The 19,118-nt window shown below is 43.5% G+C and overlaps 1 protein-coding gene across 1 annotated transcript in view; it reads right to left on the bottom strand.

Moving 5' to 3' along the window:
• Nucleotides 1-19,118, bottom strand: part of STAB2 (stabilin 2) — a 174,069-nt gene that overhangs the window by 67,319 nt on the left and 87,632 nt on the right. The window contains exons 28-35 of the mRNA XM_052640296.1: nucleotides 16,836-16,883; nucleotides 13,771-13,907; nucleotides 13,224-13,338; nucleotides 10,940-11,017; nucleotides 8,564-8,662; nucleotides 8,369-8,476; nucleotides 3,189-3,320; nucleotides 11-139 (exon numbers count right to left, since the gene is read on the bottom strand). Coding sequence (XP_052496256.1) covers nucleotides 11-139; nucleotides 3,189-3,320; nucleotides 8,369-8,476; nucleotides 8,564-8,662; nucleotides 10,940-11,017; nucleotides 13,224-13,338; nucleotides 13,771-13,907; nucleotides 16,836-16,883 — 846 coding nt within the window. The remainder of the gene's footprint in view (nucleotides 1-10; nucleotides 140-3,188; nucleotides 3,321-8,368; nucleotides 8,477-8,563; nucleotides 8,663-10,939; nucleotides 11,018-13,223; nucleotides 13,339-13,770; nucleotides 13,908-16,835; nucleotides 16,884-19,118) is intronic.

Genomic DNA, 19,118 nt, shown 5'->3' with positions numbered 1-19,118 from the left:
TAGAACTTACTCGTACGATAGTGGTGTCGTTAATGTCGCATCTATTCTTCTGAATTTCCAGCACTTTCCCCAAGCCATGGATCACTCCCTTGTCAGTGGCTACATTGGTGTAGTTTATTGGAGCCTCATTTACGTAGAGCTGTGAACAGGAAGGTTAACTGTCAATCTGTACTCCAGTGATTTTAAGGGAAATAAGGATGATAGGGATTGGAGGATGTCAACATGACACTAGCCAAGGAGATATTGCAATATTCACCTGGCAGGTGTAGCACATTGTGCTGGAGACAGCTCTGCCCTAGGAGAGCTGAGTGACAGTTCTGCACCTGGTACCATCTATCTGTGTGACCTTGGGCCAGTTGCTTTTCCTCTTTGAACCTCGATTTCCTCCTTTGTAAAAACAAGAGGTTGTTTCTGATAGTCTCTAAGTTTTCTCTCCATCATCCAAATGATCGGTTTTCACTGTTCAAAAAATTCTGAATCATGATCACTATGTTAGTGCCATTAATAATATGTCTCCAAGGATGTGCTCAGCTGTGCTAGTTATTGGTGGCCTCAGAGGTGTGGCTGCCTTCCACAGCCAAGACATAGAGAATGAAACTTAGTATCCTTTTAGCATATCTCTGCTTCCTGGTTAACTTGCAACCACCTCTCAGTAAGACTAAATTACCATTATACAAGAATAAAAATAATATTTGAGTGTTTTAGAGTTTGCAAAAATGTGTTCTACCTGATAGATCTATCTACCTGACAGATCACTTTCTAGGGTGTGGAGACTGCTCAGAGGTGTGCATTAACCATATCATGTTTTCCTTGGGGCTTCTCTGGTGTTCACAGTACGTTTGTATTGTCTTTGTTTGTGCTGTCTTTGCCTAGTGTGTCAGTAAGCGTGTAAGACATGGGAACTAAATTTCTAACTTAAGTTCTACTTTGAGTTATAACTTGTTTGGTTTTGATTTTTTTAAATGGGAGGATATCTTAATGATTGTTTAGTGTAAAATAAGTAAAGCCATTAATTCATTCCTGAGTATAACTAATATAACTGAAAACAAATGGCTGTTTGAAAAACTGGGGGGTCATATGTGTGTGTGTATAGATGTAGCAGGGCTGAGGTTGGGAGAAGAGGGAATTCTTTGTTGTACTAAACAGATGTCAACTTCATATCTAATGAGCATTTAAAAATGATTAACATCTCCCAAACTCCCCAATGCATCAAGAGTGAAGTGACTCTATTAAGTGTTTAAATTTGAACTTCCACTGAATGTTAAAGTCCCTGACGATTTATTTGGACTCAAGTGAATTTCCATGGGATATTGGGCTGAATCATGACTGAGGTCCACAGAAGTGGTCCAGGGCCTGTGTAGGTTTGGAGAAGCAGCAGGGGCCTCACTTGTGATGTCAAATGGTGATCACTAAACAAATCTGCAGAATTCCAAGAGGCTGAGCTGATTTAAAATATCAAAATGTCAGAACTTCTGATGTTGTAATACTGTTTATTTGGCATAAAATCTGAATCATTTTTATTATGAGATTTACTTGAAGAATTACAAGCTGCATTAGAATTTTGATCTGAACACAAGTCTCTTCATTTAGACAGCATTTTCCCACATCTCTGTTGTCCTGAGAGTGACTGAGTTATCAATAAAAGCAAAACCTCTATTGTAAGATATAACTATTTAAGATAAAGTGTCTATTGCAAAAGAAAAAAAAAGCTCTAGATTAGAGAATTTTCAAACACATGGAAAATAAACATGACAGAATCAAAACTGATCCAACTAACCAGAATATTCATTTCTACATGGTGAAATAAAAGATAACAAAGATAAACAAATAGAAGGCCCTTATCAACAAAAGCTGCCTTACCTGGGGAAAAAAAAGAAAATGTATTTAAAAGGATCTCCTCAAAATTATTACCCAATAGGTAAGATTATTTATAGGAGTCAGAGGGAAATATTTGGTGTTAGATTATTCTCTAAGTAATGAAAAACCAGAAAGATTAAAAAAAACACAAACCCAAAACCTGAGCATGTTAAAAAAAAAAGCAACTGTTACACAAAATTCACCTGGGCTTTAATGATGATAACACTGAGAATATTGTTTTCAAAATTGTGCTTTTTTAAAAAAATGCACTTTTTTACAGGGAACAATATTACCGCTTAAAAATTTGGGATTAAATTTTCATCATTTTAATATAGTGCTTGCTGCTGCTGCTGCTAACTCGCTTCAGTCGTGTCCGACTCTGTGCGACCCCATAGATGGCAGCCCGACAGGCTCCCCCGTCCCTGGGATTCTCCAGGCAAGAACACTGGAGTGGGTTGCCATTTCCTTCTCCAGTGCATAAAAGTGAAAAGTGAAAGTGAAGTCGCTCAGTCGTGTCCAACTCCTAGCGACTCCATGGACTGCAGCCCACCAGGCTCCTCTGTCCATGGGATTTTCCAGGCAAGAGTACTGGAGTGGGGTGCCATTGCTTTCTCCAAATATAGTGCTTAGTTTCTCCTAAATAATCATTAGTTTTGATTACCTTTTCTTGTGAGAATTTATACCAGAGTCACATAGTGAATTTCTTATTGAATTTTCAGATTGACTGTTTCACTGGCGATTTGACATAGGTACATAGAATTGCATACTGAAATGTTTAAAATATGTATTTAGTCTCAATTCTTTTTACAAATTCTAAACACTTAAAGTGCTTAGAGATTGTGTGAGATTAATACTGGGATACTTGTGGGGGCGGTGGGGGGGAGTTGGCTCTAGGTCTGCAGTCTGTATGAACAAGCAGTGGTAATAATGTTCATTCATTTGGCTGCTGGATCCTTCCTTCACATGTCAGGTGGCTCCTTACACCCTGAGGCCATGCCACTTTGGGGGGTTACGCTTGGCTGCCAGGTTCCCTGCCACCTTGGAGATGGCTTGGGGACTGTCTGTTATTAGGAAGCAGAACTGAAGCGCCCTGTAACTGTTGGGATTCAATCCCAAGACCAGTCAGACCACACTGATGGTCTGAGGGCTGGTGATGGGGTGGACAAGAGGGAGCTTCCCAGTCTGGCCCAGTCATTACTTTATGGTGGAACACAGACAGCTGTCTGCTGTGGATAAGGCTGAGGAAGTGGTGGCGAAGATTATCCAATGCGGAAGTGATAGTGGATGACAGAGCTAGGATGCCCATTGTGTTTTCAGGGGAAGGATCGCACCTGGTCATCACGGAGGAAGAAGCCAAGGAGGTAGGAGAAGCCCAGCATGGTCTCTCGGTGCATGCCATTGTGCAGGTCATTCTTCAGCAGCTTCTCCTCCAAGACCACGTGATACCTGAGTATGTCTTCCTCCTGGATGACACACAGAAGGGAAAGTCAGCCCACAGGCCCACCAGTCCCTGGGCACTCACTGGGCTACTCACTGGGCATCGTCCCAGCTGCATCTCATCACACTTGCAGTGGCAGCTGAATCTGAATGGCAGAGACCTGTGACTCCCAGAGTGGTTCTATCATGTTCCCCTCTTCCTCAAGACGTCAGCAGCAGCCTGGCAATGCCTTCTCCAAGGGCCCCCAGGGACCCTCCTCCAACGTCAGAGCCACTAGACGAATGGGCCCCGCCCCTCACAGGTCTGAGTCATCGCTTCTCTGGGCCCCTCCATATTTCTAAATTTTAGTTGTCCTGACCTCTTTTCTTTCTTCTCCCAGCCTTTGGGGTTATAGATGCTTCTATGCTATCTCTATTTTACCTTTCAATTATATTTATATAGCTTAATACCCAATAAACAATTCATAATATCAAATTTTCTCTGGTATGGTTTCTGTCTCCTAATGGACCCTAATTTTTTTTTTTTTACTAATAATTTTTACCTTTCTATACTAATATCCTTTTCATGAAAGGGTACTTTGTGAGTACATGTCAGTCTCAAACTTCCAATCTATCCTTCCCCTACACTCTGATAGACTCTCATTGGTGCAAGGACCAAGCCCCTTCCTCTAATGTCCTGTTGGGACAAAGTACCAGCATGGAGCAAGCGAGGAAAGAAGATTTAATTTTAAATCCAATTCAAAATGTTGATAACTACAAGGGGCTGGTTTAAAAAAATTTTTAAAAAAATTTTTTACTTAATTGAGATTGTGTTTGTGGCTGAAAGTGATGATAAGATTTTCTGCAAGACTGCCTGAGGTTTTATCCCAGGGCAGTTAATGAATGTTCTCTGCTAAACAGGTTCAAAGGGATGGGGGAGGAGTGGGGAGACAAAGAAAAGATGACTTCCACTTCTATTCCAGGAGTGCTGCTTGCTCAGCATGCCAGTTACAAAAATCGAATGCCCAGAGTTTTCATCTAATTGGAGAACTAAGACCTACCCACCTGCAAAGACATTTCCTTATATGAGGTGTAGAAGTGCTATGGGGTGTACAGATGGTCTGAACTCAGAGGCAGAAGAGATTATCTGCAGCTAAGGGGCCAGTTAAAGGCCTCATAGTCAACAAAAGAGTCTGAAATACAGTAGTTGGGTGCAATCTCAAAAATGACAGAATGATCTCTGTTCGTTTCAAAGGCAAACCATTCAATATCACAGTAATTCAAGTCTATGCCCTGACCAGTAATGCTGAAGAAACTGAAGTTGAATGGTTCTATAAAGACCTACAAGACCTTCTAGAACTAACACCCAAAAAAGATGTACTTTTCATCATAGAGGACTGGAATGCAAAAGTAGGAAGTAAAGAGATACCTGGAGTAACAGGCAAATTTGGCCTTGGAGTACAGAATGAAGCAGGGCAAAGGCTAATAGAGTTTGGCCAAGAGAACACACTGGTCATAGCAAACACCCTCTTCCAACAACACAAGAGAAGACTCTACACATGGACATCACCTGACAGACAACACCAAAATCAGATTGACTATATTCTTTGCAGTCAAAGAAGGAGAAGCTCTATACAGTCAGCAAAACAAGACTGGGAACTGACTATGGCTTAGATCATGAACTCTTTATTGCCAAATTCAGACTTAAATTGAAGAACGTAGGGAAAACCACTAGACCATTCAGGTATGACCTAAACCAAACCCCTTACAACTATACAGTGGAAGTGACAAATAGATTCAAGGGATTAGATCTGATAGACAGAGTGTCTGAAGAACTATGGACGGAGGTTTATGACATTGTACAGGAGGCAGGGATCAAGACCATCCCCAAGAAAAAGAAATGCAAAAAAGCAAAATGGCTGTCTGAGAAGGCCTTACAAATAGCTGAGAAAAGAAGTGAAAGGCATAGGAGAAAAGGAAAGATATACCCATTTGAATGCAGAGTTCCAAAGAATAGCAAAGAGAGATAAGAAAGCCTTCCTCAGTGATTAATGCAAAGAAACAGAGGAAAACAGTAGAATGGGAAAGACTAGAGATCTCTTCAAGAAAATTAGAGATACCAAGGGAACATTTCATGCAAAGATGGACACAATAAAGGACACAAATGTTATGGACCTAACAGAAGCAGAAGATATTAAGAAGAGGTGGCATGAATACACAGAAGAACTGTACAAAAAAGACGTTCATGACCCAGATAACCATGATGGCGTGATCACTCACAGAGCCAGACATCCTGGAATGTGAAGTCAAGTGGGCCTTAGGAAGCATCACTAAGAACAAAGCTAGTGGAGGTGATGCAATTCCACTTGAGCTACTTCAAATCCTAGAAGATGATGCTGTGAAAGTGCTGCACTCAATATGCCAGCAAATTTGGAAAACTCAGTAGTGGCCACAGGACTAGAAAAGGTCAGTTTTCATTCCAATCTCAAAGAAAGGCAATGCCAAAGAATGTTCAAACTACCGCACAATTGCACTCATCTCACATGCTAGCAAAAGTAATGCTCAAAATTCTCCAAGCCAGGCTTCAACAGTATGTGAACCATGAACTTCCAGATGTTCAAGCTGGATTTAGAAAAGGCAGAGGAACCAGAGATCAAATTGCCAACATCCACTGGATCATTGAAAAAGCAACAGAATTCCAGAAAAACATCTACTTCTGCTTTACTGATTATACCAAAGTCTTTGTGTATATCACAACAAACTGTGGAAAACTCTTCAAGAGAAGGGAATACCAGACCACCTGACCTGCCTCTTGAGAAATCTGTATGCAGGTCAGGAAGCAACAGTTAGAACTGGACATGGAACAGCAGACTGGTTCTAAATTGGGAAAGGAGTACATCAAGGTTGCATTTTGTCACCCTGCTTATTTAACTTATATGCCACGCTGGATGAAGCGCAAGCTGGAATCAAGATTGCTGGGAGAAATATCAATAATCTCAGATATGCAGATGACACCACCCTTATGGTAGAAAGTGAAGAGGAACTGAAGAGCCTCTTGATGAAAATGAAAGAGAAGAGTCGAAAAGCTAGCTTAAAACTCAACATTCAAAAAATGAAGATCTTGGCATCTGTCCCATCATTTTATGGCAAATAGATGGGGAAACAATGGAAACAGTGACAGACTTTTTTTTTGAGGGCTCTAAAATCACTGCAGATGGTGACTGCAGCCATGAAAAGACACCTGCTCCTTGGAAGAAAAGTTGTGACCAACCTAGACAACATATTAAAAAGCAGAGACATTACTTTGCCAACAAAGGTCTATCTAGTCAAAGCTATAGTTTTTACAGCAGTCATGTATGGATGTGAGAGTTGAACTATAAGGAAAGCTGAGCACCGAAGAATTGATGCTTTTAACTGTGGTGTTGGAAAAGACTCTTGAGAGTCCCTTGGACTGCAAGGAGATCCAACCAGTCCAGCCTAAAGGAAATCAGTCCTGAATATTCCTTGGAAGGATTGATGCTAAAGCTGAAACTCCAATACTTTGGCCACTTGATACAAAGAATTGACTCATTTGAAAAGCCTCTGATGCTGGGAATGATTGAAGGTGGGAGGAGAAGGGGAAGACAGTGGATGAGATGGTTGGATGGCATTACCAACTCAATGGACATGAGTTTGAGGAAGCTCCAGGAGTTGGTGATGGACAGGGAAGCGTGGCATGCTGCAGTCCATGGCGTTGCAAAGAGTCAGACATGACTGAGCAACTGAACTGAACTGAAGGGGTCAGAACCAGCTTTCCTGAGAAAGGTGAGACTGGACTTGAAGAATCAGTGTGGATGAGGAGGATTCAGGAGGCAAGGAAGGAGGAAGGACAGCCCTTCTGAATGAGGCGGTGGTGTGTGTGTGTTGTGGGGGCCTCCCTGGTGGCTCATTGGTTAAGAATCTGCCTGTAGTGCAGAAGACCCAGTTCGATCCTTGGGTGGGGAAAATCCCCTGGAGGAGGAAATGGCAGTCCACTCTAGTATTCTTGCCTGGAAAACCCCATGGACAGAAGAGCCTGGAGTGTTCCTCTGTGTGTGTGTGTGTGTGTGTGTGTGTGTGTGTGTGTGTGTGTGTGTGTGTGTGTGTGTAGACAGGAGCAAACATGCCTTTGGCGTCTTTAGATCTATATGACATCACTCTGGTTAGACCACAAGGTGTCTGCAGAGAATGGGTAGGGAGGCAGTGGACCAACAACGGCTTAGCAGGACTTCAAGTATCAGCCCTGTCTCCTTAGCATCGATTACCCTATATTAAGTTAGAAGTGAAAACAGCTCACTTGCTGTGCAATTACAACTTTAAACTTGTTCCCTTGCTATGGGGCTGGGGGTGGGACACCCCTGGGATCCTTCTAAATGGAAAGTCTGGTACCAGCACTGAATAGAAGGTAATCGTGACCAGTCTGTGGAGGCTATAAGTACCTGGGGAGACAGTCTGGACTTAGCCACTGAGGAAATGGAGAGCCACCCAAGGGTTTGGAGCCAGAGAGTGAAGGGATGGGAGCTTTTCATTGGGTTGGCCCAAAAGTTCATTTGAGTTTTTCCATAAGATGTCACAGAAAAACACAAATGAACCTTTTGGCCAACCCAGTATTATTTCACAAAGTCCTTTGAAAAAGTTTTGACTGTTTATCCCCAGATGTTAGGAATCAGGGAAGACAGAGATGGGGCGGTTCGGAGGAGGATGGGGATAGTCCATTCCCTCTAGACCCCTTGTGCTGACAGCTTGCTGCGCGGGACCGGGGAGAAGCCGGGGAGGGGAGGAGGGGTGGCTATGAACATGCTTCCAGGTTCCTGGGGAGACTGCATCTTTGTGTCTGTGAGCCTGAGTGTGTGCTTCCAGGGCTATGGATGAAATACATGAACAGCTCTGGCCTGGGGGAGGTTACCTGGGAACAGAATAGGTATGAGAGTCTCTGCTTGAGTTTCTATTAAATAAGTGGATACTGACAAGGCAGTTTTGATGAAACAGTGAAATGGTACATGGTGGATCGACTGAAAACTTTAAGTGCTTGAATTTCCGGAAAATAGTTTCCTGGGTTATTACTGCCAATACCTACCAGAGTTGTGACCTTCTTCTCTCGGATATAACTCTCAATGGCATCATTGTTTGGAGCAAACACCGTGTAAGCATCAGCAGCCTCGATCGCAGTCGCCAGGTTATATTGCTGTGATGGAGAGAGACAGGAACACGTGAGGGACTTCTGTTCCTAGGTAACCTGAGCAGAGGGTCACGCGGAGGATGTGGTACTTGCAATGATGTAGCCCCGGAAGCTGGAATAGTCAGGCATCTCGTCCAGTCGGGTGAGCAGGTTTGGTAAGGAGCCAGTTAGACCTCTCTGGGGAACCAGAACCTGGGAAAGGAAGTCCCAAAATTCTGTTAGCTTGTGTTGGTAGGGCTTCCTGCTCTCCAATATACCGGTTCATGTCACAACAGTATGTAATTATAATGTTGTTGTTTAGTTGTTAAGTTGTGTCTGTTCTTGTGACACCAAGGACTATAGCCCACCAGGCTCCTCTGTCCATGGGATTTCCCGGGCAAGAATATTGAAGTGAGTTGCCATTTCCTCCTTCAGAGGACCTCCTAACCCAGGGATTAAATTTGCATCTCCTGCATTGGCAGGTGGATTCTTTACCACTGAACTTCCAGGGAACCCCATGTGATCCTGAGGCCACTTCAAGTTGAAACAAGGCATTCTCTGATAGTTTGCAAGACTAAACAGGGGTGTATAGCTTGGGGCATGAAGTGGGTTGGATTTCAGCCCCATTCCACCCTTAGACCAGGCCCTGCTAGGCAGGGAACAGCCTGCATAGCTGTTTGTGGTGGCCCTGACAAGAGGGACCACAGTATCCAATGGATAGATAGAAAAGGGGCTGCTCAAGGAGCCAGTGCAACCCAGAGGCTGAGCAGCAAACTTGAATCAGTTGACACACATCCATGAATCTTTGTGTTCACACACATTTCTTCCTCAACCCAGTTGCTTAGCCATAGGAGCCTCACGTGTCCCATTTGGCAAGTGAGGAGAATGGTACGTACTTTCTTAGGGTTGTTGTAAAAGTCAAATGTGATGCATGATACTTGGCATGATGCCTGGCACCTAACGGGTTGTCAATCATTCCAATTTTACTGCGTGTCAGGTGAGGTGGTAATGCTGATGCAGGACAGAGAAAAGAAGTAGTTCCACCCCGCCAGGACGTGCCATCACACAAGAATGATGCTCATGGCCTAGTCCACAAAGAACCATCAAACAAGGGGGTGCAGTTATGTCAAATGAGTTCCATATCAGAAATCCCACAGGATTTCAGAGGAAGGAAAAGGGAATAAAACTGAGATTTATTGTGGCCTCACTAGGCAGCAGACATTGAGAGAGATGGTGTTGCTCAATCCTCAAAGGGAGGAAAAATGAACTTCAGAGAGGTTAGGTAACTTGCCCAAGGTTATAGAGTTAGCTGAATGCCAGAACTCAGATCCTGTATGATTCTAGGACTTATGTGCTTGCCACTATGTTAACCCCGGTGATATGGGTTGTAGAGATCAGGAAAGGCTTTCGAGGAGGTAGGACTTTGAATTGGTCCCATGATAATAATGCTCAGTATAGGAGATGGGTTGGGGTGCCATTTTACTAATGCGCTTGTGTTCATCAGAAATAAAAACATAAATAATAAGAAGAGGTAATTTCATGATTTTTTCAAAAGAAGTGTGTTTTTTTAGTACTTTGAAAAGCCAGGATTGGAGAAAAAAATACTCTTGGTAATGTTGCTTTCTGATAAATGAAGCCATAAACTCAGCATGATTCTCTGCAAGTGACCTACCACTTGCTCATAAAATGTATTTATTTATGCCTCTTGTTAATACAAGAGACTTGCAAGGTCTTTGGAAAATTTCACACTCAGAAGTCTTATAAGAAGCCTCTCTTTCCTGAACAGAAACTGTTAACATATTCTGTAACTTGAAATTAAAAAAGGGAGTATATAAGTGTCAAATGAGAGTAATTTTAGTTAAAATGCAATTAGTTAATTGTCTTTTCTAATCTTCTACTTTTCAAAATTTTCCAATATGCCCTAAATTCTAACTTTAAATTTAAATGAAGTTCTTAACATAGTAACTGAAAATTATAGGATAGCTTAAAAAGTCATTTTCCATTTAATTTTTTTTCTATTTCATACCTTTGAATACTGTTGAATTGCATCTGAAGAGAAAATAAAACTTCCACAATATCTTTTCTACCATTTTCCATTTTTTTTCCTTGGGCATAATAATGCAGAGAGGAGAGGACCAGTGACACACACATAGTTGCCTTTCTTCCAGTTCTTGATGATGTCCCACCTGGGTGTATGGACTTCCTGATACTAAGGTTCTTGGGTGCCTTGTAAGATGGTCTCATAAATAAGAGATATACATGACTACACTTTATATGAACCCACTGCAGGATACAGGCATAAGTAAAGAATAGCTGAGTCTTACTGAATGAGTCGAGCCTCTAAATGGTTTTAAAATACAAATAATGAAGCAGGTTCCTTTTATATTAAGGCTAAGTACTCCCCCTCCCCACCCCACGAAAGATGCTGTACAGGAGGATAAATAACAAAAGGAGGAGATGCCACATGCGTAGCAGGAAGCAGTCTTGTACCTTGTTGATGATATGTATCACTCCATTTGTGGCTGCATTGTCACCATCAATGACGGACGCTCCTTCGATTGTGATATTCTGTAAATGTACCAGAGTGAGAAGGTGAGTCCCTACAGAGTACACCCAGGGACTGAATGATTTCTAGGTTTTCCACATTTTGAGCAGTAGCAACCTTCTCTCTTTTGGACCATGATGTACAGTTAGAAATATTTTAAAATTGTGAGCCATTTGATATCTCTCTCTCTCACACACACACAACTGAAATGAAATAATAATTTCCTTTGCCATGTGGGAGGCATCTGATTGATTCTACTCCATTCTATTTCATTAAAAAAGTGCTGGCTGAGGCTCACTAAACAGACCCTGTAGTTGGAAAAGCACTGTAGATAGTATGGTGGGTTGAATTGTGTCCCCAAAATTCATATGTTGGAGCCCTAACCCCCAGTGCCTCAGGATGTGACCTTATTTGGAGACAAGGTCTTTATACCAGGTAACTGAGTTAACATGAGGTCATTGTTGTTTCTCAGTCACTTAGTCACGTTTGACTCTTTGTGACCCCATGGACTGTAGCACGCCAGGCTCCCCTGGCCCTCACTATCTCCTGGAGTTTGCTCAAATTCATATCCATTGAGGGCATTAGGGTAGACCCTAATCCAATGTGACCAGTGTCCTTATAAGAAGAGGAAATTTGGACACAGGAGCTATGTGGGCAGAACAGCATATGAACATGAGGACTGCCATCTGCAAGCCAAAGAGAGCGCCTGACGTCACAGTCCTTAGACAGAACCAACCCTGTCCACACCTTGACCTTGGACTTCCAGCCTGCAGAACTGAGACAGCAATTTCTGTTGTCTAAGCCACCTAGTCTGTGGTTCTCGGTTACAGCAGCCTTAGCGAAATGATGCAGACAGTTACTGACTTTACAAGAATATGAAATACACGGGGAATGGAGGTAAGCAAAGCTCAATGCACACTCGTGCAGCCACCAGCCAAGTATGACACAACTGGCCTCTGCTCTCCCGGGGCTCCTCTCCTCTTCTCCCACCACTGCAGTCTGATTGAAACTCTTCCCGGGAACCCTGGATCCTGAGGGGACTTGTCTCATCCTAGGCACGTCAGCAGAGGTCCTGAAGCAAATAACACTGGCCACCTTGCACCTCTCTTTTGGTTACAGGGGGACATTTATATCAGACTTAAGAAAGAACTCATTATGATCGTGTCTTTGATAGTTACCTCCTCTAATTCACAGGTCTTAATTGATTTACTTCTGAAGCTACAACCCTGGGATGAACCTTCCCAAGGTGAGTGTTCAGTTAATGCTTGTTCAGAGAGTCAATGATCTAAAACACTAGTGTAAAACCACCCATTGACTGATATATGCGAGTAAGGTTCTAGAATTATTGTAATAAAATGTAGAGAGACCATGTGGCCCTATGAAACTCTTTTATACTTTCTAAAAGGACTATTCTGATGAAGCACATATGTTTATGTAATACCTGAATAGATAGAACCTTTTCACAGCACCATTGCTGATGGGTAGGAAGGCAGAAATGCTTTAGAGCTGCAATTCTAGAGCATTCTGACCGTGGCCCACAATCCATTGATGGGGTAGTTCTCACTTCCCAGTAGACCCTCTATCCTCATTTTGTGCAGTTCATAGAAAGAGCTTTAAATCACTGCTGCATTCAGCAGGGCAGCCAGACCTCCTTACAGAAAACCGAATCCAAGTCCTTGAAATGCTGTAGAAAATGCCAGAAGGTGAGCATCTATAGGGCTCCCCTCTTCCTGTGCACTATCCTGTCTCCAGCACTCTGATCAGTTCCTGACATACAGTAGGTGTTCAGTAAACATCTGCAGACTGACTGACTGACCCTAACTGAGTATAATATTGTAGTGATCTCTAATGATTCAATCAGTAGGTTACCAATAACAAGTTTTTAGCCACACATAAAACTCCAAGTTGTGAAACTCCACTGCCTTCACCCAGAAGAAGTGAAACATTTGTCTTTCTGGATCAGTCTGTGGTCTAATAGAAGAGCCTGTGGCCAACCAGTGGGCAGAGAGAGCCTCATTTTATAGGAGCCCTGCTATACAGTAACTCTGTGAGTGTGTGTATCAATATATGTTGATAGTTGTTGAAGCCAGGTGATGCCTACCATGGAGGTTTATTCTCCATCTATTTTTGCTCATGTTCAGAAATTTCCATAACATAAAAACTTCACAGTATGATATGAACGTATGTCACAAGTTTCCATTGAACAGACCCAATACGGTGCTCTCTTACCCCATCTGCCTTTACCAGGTGGAGGAAGTTGCCCTGCAAAGATGTTGCCAGCATGTCAGAAGGTGACAGGGCCTGCAGATCAGCCACTCCGTATGTGCCCAGTAGCGTATGGTACCTATAACAATAGTCCATAAGGGCTGTAATGAGGTACTGATGCTTGAGACAGTGGTGGTGGGAGTAGTTAAGAGGGTAGGTTATGGAGCCAGACTATCAGCTTCAAACTCTCCCCTTGAAACTATTGGCCATGGCCTCTGGGGTCAGTTATTTAATCACTCTGTGCCTTGGTTTCCACATCTGTAAAATGGGAATAATTATAATGTCTATTTCACAGAAAGGATTAACTAGGTTGTATGTAAAAGCAGTTAGCACAGAGTTGGCTGTCAGTCATGTTGACTACTTCCATCCTGGGGGAAGGAGCGGGGGTGGGGGCGGTCCTAGAACATGTTCAGTGGCAAGGATCTGAAGGCCCATGGGGCCCACCTCCACTGTACTTCATTCACATTGATGCTAGTAAGACATTGTGAAGAACAAAATACATAATACCTACTTTATGAGGATGGGAATGTTGCTCTTGGTCAACCAAAAGGCTTTCTCTTCTTGGTCCATGTCCGCAATGGCTTGTCGGGAGGGCACAAGGACAGTAAGGTTTGAGGTGGTCGACAGCAGGTGTTGGAGGGAAGCATTCTGAATCCCAGAAGGAAAAGAAAGTGGCCTGACTCATGTCAGAGAACAAACGGGGCTGACTTAATCCTTGGCAGAAATCCAATATCCCATGTGATATCGTTTCAGAGATACTGGGAAGGTCCTCGGGATTCCTTTCCCAGATCCATCCTACCTACTGACTGATGCCTCCACATTCCTTCTGAGACTCATTACTTTTATTTAAATGTGTGAGCCTTGACAAAAGGTATATCTTCCTAATCAGGCCACAGTTCAAATCATTATCAGTCATTCACCCTTTAGTCTAAACGAAGAGTCAGAGAACAGTCTTGACAGGATCATGTGTGTATGTGTATGTGCACACGTGTGTGCAGAGACCCTGACAATCCTTGGATGCCTTTGGAATAAGGATGGTAGGAAGACGCTGGAAACAGTTTCAGCAAGAGAGAGAGACTGAAGGCCTGAAATCAAACTTTATCTATTTGCCTAGAGGTATTAAAAGCTCTGGGTAGAAGCTGTGATGGACTTATGTTTAACAACTGGCTCTCCAGAAAAACAAACAAACAAACAAACAAAAGCCCTAGTTTGCAGTGCTTGCTGATTTCTATTAACTTCTCCCATAATGGCTGATTTCCAGCCGCCATCACAACAGCATTGCAAGAGGGGCTGGGAAAGCTATACTCTTGTGAGCTGGGATGAGTGGGATTCAGCACACCACGGGCAAACTCACGAGTGTGGGATGGGTCCTATGGAAATTTTTGCCAAGGATTAAGTCACCTGCTGTAGGGCCCTCCTCTCCCATGTGATGGGAGTCAGAGACCCCACGTGGAAGCAACAGGAAGCTGTCCTGGAGTGGCTGCTGACCACACACTGCATGTCTTGGCACCTGTCTTCTTCAGTTCAGTTCAGTTCAGTTGCTCAGTCATGTCCGACTCTTTGCGACCCCATGAATCGCAGCACGCCAGGCCTCGCTGTCCATCACCAACTCCCGGAGTTCACTCAGACTCACGTCCATCGATCAGTGATCCATCCAGCCATCTCATCCTCTGTCATCCCTTTCTCTTCCTGCCCCCAATCCCTCCCAGCATCAGAATCTTTTCCAATGAGTCAACTCATCACATGAGGTGGCCAAAGTACTGGAGTTTCCGCTTTAGCATCATTCCTTCCAAAGAAATCCCAGGGCTGATCTCCTTCAGAATGGACTGGTTAGATCTCCCTGCAGTCCAAGGGACTCTCAAGAGTCTTCTCCAACACTGCAGTTCAAAAGCATCAATTCTTTGGCGCTCTGCCTTCTTCACAGTCCAACTCTCACATCCATACATGACCACAGGAAAAACCACAGCCTTGACTAGACGGACCTTAGTCGGCAAAGTAATGTCTCTGCTTTGGAATATACTATCTAGGTTGGTCGTAACTTTTCTTCCAAGGAGTAAGTGTCTTTTAATTTCATGGCTGCAACCACCATCTGCAGTGATTTGAGAGCCCCCCAAAAATAAAGTCTGACACTGTTTCCACTGTTTCCCCATCTCTTTCCCATGAAGTGATGGGACCGGATGCCATGATTTTCGTTTTCTGAATGTTGAGCTTTAAGCCAACTTTTTCACTCTCTTCTTTCACTTTCATCAAGAGGCTTTTTAGCTCCTCTTCACTTTCTGCCATAAGGGTGGTGTCATCTGCATATCTGAGGTGATTGATATTTCTCCCGGCAATCTGGATTCCAGCTTGTGCTTCTTCCAGCCCAGTGTTTCTCATGATGTACTCTGCATAGAAATTAAATAAGCAGGGTGACAATATGCAGCCTTGACGTACTCCTTTTCCTATTTGGAACCAGTCTGTTCTTCCATGTCCAGTTCTAACTGTTGCTTCCTGACCTGCATACAGGTTTCTCAAGAGGCAGGTCAGGTGGTCTGGTATTCCCATCTCTTTCAGAATTTTCCACAGTTTATTGTGATCCACATAGTCAAAGGCTTTGGCATAGTCAATAAAGCAGAAATAGATGTTGTTCTGGAACTCTCTTGCTTTTTCCATGATGCAGTGGATGTTGGCAATTTGATCTCTGGTTCCTCTGCCTTTTCTAAATCCAGCTTGAACATCTGGAAGTTCACGGTTCACGTATTGCTGAAGCCTGGCTTGGAGAATTTTGAGCATTACTTTACTAGCGTGTGAGATGAGTGCAATTGTGTGGTAGTTTGAGCATTCTTTGGCATTGCCTTTCTTTAGGATTGGAATAAAAACAGACCTTTTCCAGTCCTGTGGGCACTGTTGAGTTTTCCAAATTTGCTGGCATATTGAGTGCTGCACTTTCACAGCATTATCTTTCAGGATGGGACTAAACACTTGTCACAAATGGCTGCTGAACCTGCCACCTTGGGCCACTTGGGCAAGAGATTCAGACAACTGGGGATGCTGGAGATCAGATTCTTGGTTTTAGAACTTTCCAAGGGAGAGGGGACAGTTTCTCAGGACATGTTGGGCTGAGGGCAAAACCCACGTGAAGTGTGCTAGGATTGCAGCTATAACTGCCAAATCTAACTTGGTGAATTACTAATGATGAATTATATTGAGTTTGTAAAAAGACCTTTTTTCAATGAAGAATGAAGCCATACATATATATTTAGGTTGGTTGGAAAGTCGATCACCCCAGCTTATCCTAGACTAGAAGTACTGAGCCCTGGTTGCATGCTAGATCACCTGTGAGGCTCCTGATATACACGGATGCCCAGGTCTAACCTCTACCAATCAGATCAGAGCATCTGGGGGTGGGAGCCTAGGCATGGCTATTGAAAGACGTGTGTTCCACATGGTTCTAAAGTGGACTCAGGGCTGAGAACCACTGCTCTAGACGACTGCCTTCCCTCCCCCACCAGCTGCATTTTCAGTCTTCTATTACGTGCGGTCCGTATCTCTAAAATTATATATATTTCCAATCCTATTTTCAACAAAGGTACTCACATTTATCCACTGGTTAAATACAGCTGCAGCGGAGAGAAAGGACAATTCCTTATTCATTTCATGCAAGAGAGGGAGGAGAGAGAACACAGAGGAGGATCAGTGAGAGGCATGTCAGGGCAGCTCTGGGAATCGTCCTTGCCAGCCTTGCCCATGTTGACATGAATGACGCCCAGGCTGGATGAGTCCCCGTGTTGCTAGAGCCATGCAGTTTCTTTCATGCTTATTGGCTCAAATTATCTTCTATATTCAAGGTTAAGGAGTGTTTCCAGAAAGTTCAAATGAAACAACAACTTCAAGTTTGTCCAAATCTGTATTTTGATTGTAAGGACATGGCCACCCTGCCCCTCAGAAAGGTCACAGAGCTCAGTAAACTGCCGGCTTTCAGAGCCAGCATTGAGCAGGGCCTTGGGACATGGAACCAAACCACCTGGGTTTTCTTTCTGGTTCAGCCATTTCGTAGTTCCTTAGGTTAGGGATCCCTAACCTCTGTGATCTAATGCCTGATTCTCTGAGTGGAGCTGATGTAATAATAATAGAAATAAAGTGCATAATAAATGTAACATGCTTGAATCATCCTGAAACCATCTCTCTATCCCCAATTTGTGGAAAACCTGTCTTCCACGAAACTGGTCCCTGGAGCCAAAAAGGTTGGGGGCTGCTGCCTTAGGCAAGTTACTTCATCTCTCTGGGCCTCAGTGTTCCCAGCTGTAAGATAGGGATGACCAAAGTTCTGACTTTTAGGGTTGATGTGGCAGTTGGAAAGGTTAATGTTTTTAAAGTGCTTAGAATAGAGGCTGGCATGTAGGACACAGTAAGTTTTAGCCACTATTATTTCTAACTTATCCACCATGGGGTTTGTTAATGAACATATATACTGAACCATCACAATTGGCACCAGGATGGAGGGAGGCTGTAAGATATGAAAGAGAAAAGCTGGCCCCTGACCTTATGCAACTTATAGCTGTTTTGGGGACTTTAAGATTTGAAAAGATAACCCAGAATGCTAGTAGATTAGTGACATTTGAAGGTATGATAGAGTAAGGAAAGCTCTGGACTTTGAGTTTAAAAAGGCTGGGTTCAGTTACTGGGTCTGCCATTTACCAGCTGTATGATCTTGGGCTTAACCTCTCTGAGAATGCAAGAGCATAATCTGAATAATGATTTTGATGACACCTTGCTCCTGGGATTATGAACATTACATTCATTAATGTTTGTGAAAACATTTTAAAAACTATTGAACACCACGAAAATGGCAATAACAATTACTATGTGCAAATTTGCCAAAAGATAATATATCTCAGAGCTGTCTTAACTACTTTTTGAAAGTAGTTGAGGTTATTGAGTAAGTTGGTAAACCCTGGTTAAAAAGTAAACCAGTTTAGTAAGTGATACAAGAACTGAGATGCTCAAATAATCAATTCAGGGAGAGGAGGGTGCGAGCTGGAACTGAACTCAGGGGAGAAAGACCCAAGGCTGGGTCTGTGGTGGAGGGGAACAGAGCTGGTGTCGAGCTGGGAAGACGACAGCTCTGGTAAAATTGTTGGAAGCAAACTGAGTTGAGGCCCTGTGAGGTCCTCGCAGTGCCAGGGGGAGGACTTGGACTTGATCTTGCTTCCCCTGGGAGGAGAGGAGCATTGCGAGAGTGGGGTTTTAGAGTTCTAAAATTTTAGGGAGTGTGGCCATGGACAGTGTAGAGAAAATGTGGGGTTCAAGCTCCAGGGTATGGGTGTCAGATGAGCCTAATGGGATGAAGAGGAGAAACAGGTGCAGTGAAGGGTGGGAAGGACCCTGCTAGGCAGGGCAGCCATGGTGGAGGCTGCAGCCATCAAAGAGCATGTTAGGGCAGGCGCAGCCCTGGCACTGTGAGACCAGTGGTGCCCATTGAGAGGAGGCGCAGGAACCAAACTCCAGAGAGCTGAGCAAAAAGTGAGTGAGGAGAAAATTCACCAACTTGCTTTCTCATTTCAAAAGATCTTTATGAACAGTAGGAATGAAGTAGGAAACATGACGAAGACCTGCCCTCCAGAGGCGATAGTCCAGTGGGGTGTGTCCTATATTGACAGATTGTGCTGATGGTTAAGTGCTGGGCTCTGCACATAGACAGCTGATGAGCTGAGGAAAGTCTGCTTAGGCTCTTAGTTTCTGCATCAATAAAATGGGCACAATAACAGCATAAGCCCAGAGTGTTGTGATGAGGTTTAAATGAAGTGCAGCTGCATGTTAAGGATTTAGTAAGATGCCTGGTACACAGAAGGTGCATACAGGTGCACACACACATACCTT

This window comes from Budorcas taxicolor, chromosome 5 (assembly GCF_023091745.1).
Source record: "Budorcas taxicolor isolate Tak-1 chromosome 5, Takin1.1, whole genome shotgun sequence".
Classification (NCBI taxonomy): Eukaryota; Metazoa; Chordata; class Mammalia; order Artiodactyla; family Bovidae; genus Budorcas; species Budorcas taxicolor.
The sequence above is the reverse complement of the archived record's forward strand: the minus strand, read 5'-3'. Positions and strand labels throughout refer to the sequence as shown.